General features: G+C 34.7%; 1 protein-coding gene across 2 annotated transcripts in view; it reads left to right on the top strand.

The window, feature by feature from the left end:
- Positions 1–547: 547 nt before the first annotated feature.
- Positions 548–7,987, top strand: part of NALF1 (NALCN channel auxiliary factor 1) — a 739,264-nt gene continuing 731,824 nt past the window's right edge. For both annotated transcript variants that reach the window (XM_051984170.1, XM_051984171.1), the window contains exon 1: positions 548–1,647. In XM_051984170.1, the coding sequence (XP_051840130.1) occupies positions 685–1,647 (963 nt within the window). In that variant the 5' untranslated portion in view covers positions 548–684. The remainder of the gene's footprint in view (positions 1,648–7,987) is intronic.

Raw genomic sequence — 7,987 nt, 5'->3', positions numbered from 1 at the left:
AGGAAGAGAAGGAGGAGGAGGAAGAAGAAAAGGAAGAGAGGAGGAGGAGGGGAGAAGCTCTCTTTGCCTTCAATCGGCTGCAGGAAAGCGGCATGCAGCTGTCAGGGGATAGCGGGATTTTCTCAAGAGAGCGATGGGGAACCGCGGTCTGACAATGCCTGGGTGAGAGGAGAAACGAGCTAACCAACCCCACACCTCCACCACCACCACCACACACTATCTCCTCCTCCACCTTCACCACCACCAACTACTACCACCACCACCACTACCACCACCACCACCATCCCTCCTTCCTTCCTCCTCTTTTCTCTCTCTCTCTCTCTCTCTCTCTCTCTCTCTCTCTCTCTCTCTCTCTCTCTCTCCTCTGCTCTCTCTGCATCATTGTTCCCCACTGTACAGTGGATGGAGTCTGACTGATGATTAGCTTTAATGCAAGTCAGATCTACCTACAGAACCTGACATTTCTGTAGGAAAAAGAAAAAAGAAGAAAAAAAGGAGAGAGAGAGAGAGAGAGAGAGAGAGAGAGAGAGAGAGAGAGAGAGAGAGAGAGAGAGAGAGAGAGAGAGAGAGAGAGACGGGAGGAGGGGATAAGAAAATTAAACCCTTTAAGTCAATGCATATTGTGGTGACTCTGGCACAGGAGCCCTCACGGTGGAGTCGGCCAGGGCTGTGCGTTCCCAAAATATGACCAGGGGTGCTTGGATGTGTCGGCAGTATGATGACGGCTTAAAAATCTGGTTTGCAGCACCCCGAGAGAACGAGAAACCGTTCACTGATTCAGAGAGGGCTCAGAAATGGCGACTGTCTCTGGCATCTCTCTTGTTTTTCACAGTCCTGCTCTCTGATCACTTGTGGTTCTGCGCCGAGGCGAAACTGACCAGAACCCGAGACAAGGAGCATCATCATCAGCAACAGCATCAACAGCAACAGCAGCGGCAGCAGGAGCAGCAACAGCAGCGGCAGCAGCAGCAGCAACAGCAGCAGCAGCAGCAGCGGCAGCAGGAGCCCTCCTGGCCAGCGCTATATACTAGCATGGGGGAGTCCTCGCCTACCGTACAGGCACACAGACTCCTCTCCTCCTCCTCATCACCCACCCTCCCCCCCTCTCCCAGCAGCAGCGGGAGCAGCAGCGGCGGCGGCAACGGCGGCGGTAGCAGCAGTAGCGGCCACAGCAGCAGAGGACAAAATAATCAGAACAAGGCTATTTTTCTAGGAAACTCTACCAAACCTCTGTGGCGCCTGGAGACGTGTTACCCTGAGGCCGCTTCCTCAGGCCAGTGTTTCATAGTTGAGGATGCGGACTCCGTGTGCCAGAGAAACTGGAGTCAGGTAGTAGAAGAGGAACCCCAGCAGCAGGTGACAGGGAAGCATAAAACTCCTCACTTGAAGGATTTCTACCTTCCCTTTTGTAATTCCTATACATTTTGGGAGTTGTTCTCTGGGTTGTCCAATCCGGACTCTTTGAACTGTAGTCTGGACGTGGTGCTCCAGGGGGACAAGAAGAGGACGAGCTGCAGGCAGTGCGTTGAGGCTTACCAACGCTACGACCACCATGCTCAGGAGAAATATGATGAGTTTGAGCTTGTGCTCAAGAAATATTTACAATCGGATGAGTACTCGGTGAAATCATGTCCTAAGGATTGTAAGGTAGGATCGATGGTTTTTTCTTCTACTCTATTCTATTACTTTAGAATTTTTATATTTATTTCCTTTCTGGTTTATATTACTTCTGATTATGGTAATTCGAAAGGCTGCCAAACATAGGAATCGTCTGACAGTCTAATGCAACAGGATTCTTTTAAAGAACTCAGCAATCTTCGCTTTCTAGAATAATAGAATTCTACATTCATACAATTTGTTTAAACTCTCTTGCTTTCTCTGATCGTTTCAGTGAGGAAGCAATGGTAGGGACTAGATGCCATGCCACTGAGTAAAACTAGTTACAAGAAAAAAGTAAAGTGATGTGTGTGTGTGTGTGTGTGTGTGTGTGTGTGTGTGTGTGTGAATTCAGGCATGAGTTTCCACAAGAACTGTCTTGCTGTGGTATTCTAAAGTTAGTCATCTTTGAGATGAATGGTGGTTGTTGATATTCGGTTAAAGACAAATTTAGTTCGGTACTTACGGATATATTTCTGGTTGTATGAAATGTTGGACTTGTCTGCTAGAGGCTAATTAGCCTTTCTTAACTCCCCAAGTTTCTCTGAGAATTCTTTGATAATAGTAGTTTTGATATATCAGGATGCTCTCTACAATTCTTATAAGAAAACTACTTTATATTATAAATTAGTATTTACTGCTCCCCATTTAAAGATCCCCTCCCGACGGTTGAATAGATATCTGGAAACATTTGTTGATTGTCAGGCCTCATCAATCTTCAGTTTAAGTGCAAGCAGTAGAGTCTATCAAAGTGAAAAAAAAAAAAAAAAAAAAAAACAATCTTGTATGTGTGTCCTATCTGGGAAGAATATCGCTATCCGAGGTGCTGAAGCTGAAACTAGCTCAAGGACTCCAGTGGATATAAACAGATACTGCAGTGACCTTTGGTAGGGATATAATGATGACCGAATCTCAATAAGCTTCATTGTTATGTACTGAAATTAACCCTTCTTACCTGGAAAGATTAATAATATAAAGATTTTTTAAAATTCTATTTTCATTAGAAAACAGAAAGTATCCCACTTTAATTTAAATTTTAGATAGGTACTCTTTTTTCTTCTTTAACTGTGGCTGACCCACCACAGAACCTGAGAGAGTATAGACAGAGGTAGTATCATATCAAATTCTGTATTCGTTTTTTTAAAACATACCAGGATTGAGAGTTTCTTTTCTAGATATAATTGCAGGACCACATTTTATTTTGTATGAATTGTCTACTGTTTTAGTAAATAGACTAAACCAAAACAAATCTTGTTCTGGCTATGTTCAGCATCCCGGGCTGAACTTCTCTTAAAGTGGGAGGCCTGTGGTGATCAAAATAAACTAGAGGTAGGGCTTCCCCAGAAGTTACCTTTTTAAGGTCAATACAAGGACCTGTGTTTTTCAGACTCAGAGAATTATAGTGAAACCTTGGGGATGGGGTGGGGGAGGGAAGACACTGTTACTGGATGATTTCTTCTACAATATCCTATTTACTGGGGCAAAGAAAAATGAATGGACAGAGGAGGAGTGTCCAAAATAAGGTCTTGGAGTTTTGAAAATATTTTTAAGCATTTCAAGCATGAATGATGCTTTCAGGAGAATTTTAACCATGACTCTCTTATTTACATGAACCACTCTTTGTAGGTTGAATTAATACATATTTCATTATGTTCGCTGATTATTACACTGGAACTCTTTAAACACATTTAACACATAGGTTGTGTTAATTCATGGACTGAGAAGGCTGTTTGGATAAAAGTACATTTCTTTTGTGTTAAATAAATTCTCCACTTCACTTTTTACATGTCTGTACAGTTATAGGGCAAGTTCTTAGATGCTTTTCATTCTTATCACCACTACAGCACATGAAATGTTTTACACATGTGGCTTTATGGGAAAGGGGTTATTATAAGTAAAAAAAAAAGTCATCTTGTGATGGTATACTTTATTTCAGAACTTTTTTTTAATGATTGACTTATGGTATAACAGGGGGTCAAGGAACTCAGAACCTGAAAATATATACATAGGAAAGTTGCAACTACATCAATTCACCTGCATATTTGTAATCTCCTTCAAACTGAACATGGAAAAGGCAATGGAAAGTTTCTTTTCATCACCATCACCATCACTACACACACATATAAACATTCACAGCATACTACATAACAAATCACTTTGGCCATATTGACTTGATATTTCTACAGAGTACTTTTAATGATAAGATATTTTTATTGTAGTTAAATTTAATGAATACCAATTATTGATGAAAAAGGAATTTGGGATGTTTTCAAAATAAATACATGGACATAAAAATTGTCCTAACTATTTTGCTATAGTAGACCAATAGTTTCTATGAGGTATTTAAAATAGACCCATATATGATATACATGTGTATATACATATGTATATATATACACACACAATCATAAATATATATGTACAGAAATATGTATCACATATGACTTACAAAATAAACCTTAACTATAAAAATTATTTAAAAGTTTAAAATATTTTTCTAAACATTCCATTAAAACTTGACTACAATTGTGTGGAAATTATTATTAAATTTAACATACAGGCCATGCATTATTATATGTAAGCATAATAGATTATATGAATATTTCCCTTTCTTTTTATATAACTAAGCAGCCATGTTATGTTAAACTTAAATATATCATACTTCTGTAAATCACATCATATAAATTCATTTAAAAATCAATGTTCATTATTTTATTCATTTTTACCAAAACCAATACCATTTTTACCAACTACCAATAATACAAGCTCCAAACAGTAGCATATTCAATTTTTAAAAGCAACTAAAACCTAGATTTGAAGAAAAATAAATTTCATATAATTATTTATTCTATTTTTCCTGAAGTTGTGGTATGCTATCACTATGTAATTTTTATGACTTTGAACTATATATTTTGTGTTGATAGCACCAAAATTGGGAATCACAGATGACCAGGATTCCTGTTAGAAGAAATACAAAAATACATTCTTTTTACTATAGTAAACATTTATCTACAAGATGCTTTGCTATCAAAATAAATTGTTTACACATGTGAAAGTTTTTGATATTTGAAGAAAGTAGCTGCCTTCATAAAACAAATAAAAAGAACATTTTTTTACATGGAGCAATATATTGATAAATATGGAACTGACAGAAACAGTTATCTATGTTATTGTTGTTACTGTTTTCAATATGCTGTATATAAGAATTCAATTGAGGAACAAAATATAACTGTTATTATCCTATGAAATTCTGTACCATTCAAAAATCATACTAGACAGGAGAATTAATTAGAGGGGAGAATACCTCAAACTAGTGATACATACAGAATTTACAGGTACATATTACCTTAATATATTTTAAATTTTGTTTGACAATACTATATTTTTCTTTAATGTTATAGCCTAAAACCTTTTTTTTAACATGCCTGCAATTATACACCAGGTATAAAAATGAGTATTTTTTTAAAGGAATTATTGATGTTAAAATTAAAATGAAGCTTTTATAGCCAGTTATTCTGTCTTCATTTCATGATAGTCAATGAGCTTGAGTTATGTATTTACAATTGAACCAGAGAATGGCATAGTGTCATATCTGGGTTAGTTCTTGCAAAGTCATATTCTTTACCAGTGGTCAGTCTATGTAGGTTTTATAGGATTTTCTTTTGGCATTTCAAGCAGAAGCAGATTGTGATGCCTCTTTAGATTTCTCAGAAACTGTCTCAGATTATAGTTTTGATTTATTACATGAATATTATGTATATGAGTCATGACACTTCAGATGTCATCATATTTCAGTAGTATGATTTACCTTGATTATTTCAATAAACTGGAAAAAATACTGGTCAGGGCTGGATTTAGAATACAAAAATCTCATTTTGTATCGAAGTTTTGCCTTGCCTTTTAAGAATGTGGGGTTGTATGATTAAGGTCTCTGAATCTAAAATTCTATGTTCTACATGAAAATAGTATGCATATAGACTTTCAGCTTGTTAACAAATATTTTGACCTCTGATAAGGACACAGTGGCATATATCATTCATTCCTCTTGATATGCTGGCTGTTTTTAAAATTTATATCACAGCTTCAATCAATCTTTGAATTAATGAATTGATGTTCTTTTAAAATTTAATTAGCCCTTTGGAGTTTTTTTGGAACTTTTTTTACAGAATAAATCAGCTTAGTTTTAAAATATTCTATTTTAATGCTATCAAATTAACTATTTTGGTCCAGTTTCTTTTCCTTGTTATCCTATGGATTTAAAGTTATAATTGTGTTTATGATTAACAAAATCTTTACTGGTTGGTTTTTAAAAAATATAGTGTATGGTTTTTTATATAGGGGGAAATCTAGGTTTTACTTTTGAGCTAGAAATCTTTTAAGAATAAAGAGAAAGTATAAATAGTTAAATGCTTGAAACTTGATCATAATAGTATTTTTCTAGGACATAAAAAGAATATATTTAAATTTTTTATTTTATTGCATGTTTTTGTTTTCCTTTGAAAATTACTTTTATTAAATTATGATACTAGTTCACATATTCAAGGTGATTTGAAGACTGAAGTAAAGTAATTTAATAACTCTTACTCATTTTCTTCTTCTTTACCTACTCATTTTTGTGTGTTTCTTGCCATGATGAAATGGCTAGGTGACTGCCTCAATTTTCTACTTTATTTTATCTCTTTAAACACAATACATATACATTTTATGTATGTATTTTATTTACATTAGATGCATATGTTTATATAAAATAATTGTCTGATTCATATCTTAATTTTAAAATATTATAATATTTCAATTGATCCATGGTCTCATCAATATTAGATCCCTCTACAGTCACATAGACGATAACCAATTCATTCTATGTGTTCATTAAAATGGATTAAATAGATGGACTTTGTAAAGATATTTCTCTAAATCTTTGTACAACAGATGTTGATCATACCCAGAATGGGAGATCCTTCTGTTTCCCATCTTTCAATGGAGTAGATTAGTCCTATGTCATCATTTAACAAGTGAGAAGCATAAGCAAACAATAAAAGTGATAGAGATAAGAAGTCACTGAGGAGTTGGAAGTAAAGCTGTAGAAGAAAGTGAAAACAATGGTTGGAAGCAGGTAGGAGAGGCCATGCTAAATAATATGTGGACTTTGACAAAAAGCATGACTGTGTGTCACAATTATGTACATACATTATTGTCTAGTAGCAGCAGAACTTTGGATAATGATATGAAAGAATACATAGAAATTGGGAGCTAGATGAATTGTAGGTGATAACATAGCAAGGGAATAGGGCAAGTAAAGTTTTTATTTTGCAGGATTGTGTTATTCAGATGATACATATCTAATAGATTGACATAATAAAAATGGATTCATTGCCAGTAAGCACTGATCAACATGGGTGATGGACAGGAAAGAAATTTCATTTTAGTTACATGGCCAAATAAAAGGATATATCCATCTTGATTATAAAGTAGCGCTAAAACAGACCCCAAGCAGTGTACTTCCAATTGCTTTTTCTTCCTTGCTTGCATCTATTGTAAACAGTTCAATGCATTTTAATTTTTTGAATATTTTTAAGTTTGAAGAGAAATCCTTATGTGTTTCTGTGAATGAATGACTACATGCTCTACAACATAATTATATTTCACATTCCTTAGTTCCAATCACTCACAAAATCATTGGAAAAACAGCATTAGTAAGTCATTAATATTTTCCACTGATGGTTATTCTGTAGAGATTGGTAAGATATCAACCCACTCTATAAAATCTAAGGTCAACTGACTAATATTGATAAATTTCTGTGGATTTAAACTGCTAAGTGATCACAGATTGATAACCAATTTTACTTGAGAATTAATTTCTAAATGGCCTACCATTTTGTGCTGTATATACAAGTGACTTTTACTTAACTATTGTTAGCTATTAATTCTATCAATCATAAATCTTTTTCAGAATTAGAAATTTTAGTTTTCTTTATCAAAAAGCAAATTAAATCATAGTGCCAAAAACAAAGTATTTTTCTGGAGTTTTTTTCAGTTTTAATTTATTCTATTACTTTATTTTTATAGTTTCAAAATGCAGAAACCACTACACAATGTTTACAATATACTCTTGGTAAGAAAGAGTCTCAAATCCATGCATTTAATTTCCTTTGCAAAAGGAAGAAAATATCTGGTTAAGATGACTTAACTGTAACATTACCTAATTCTTTTGGAGAAAAATTCCTTTAGATTCATGAAATTATGATGAAAGTGCCCTTAAACTTTTGTCTGTAGTAAAAAAAAATCCTACAAAGGATACTATTAAATCTTCAAATATCACTATGTGAAACCT

This window comes from Antechinus flavipes, chromosome 3, assembly GCF_016432865.1.
Source record: "Antechinus flavipes isolate AdamAnt ecotype Samford, QLD, Australia chromosome 3, AdamAnt_v2, whole genome shotgun sequence".
Lineage (NCBI taxonomy): Eukaryota > Metazoa > Chordata > Mammalia > Dasyuromorphia > Dasyuridae > Antechinus > Antechinus flavipes.
This window is presented reverse-complemented; position numbering and strand designations above follow the sequence as displayed.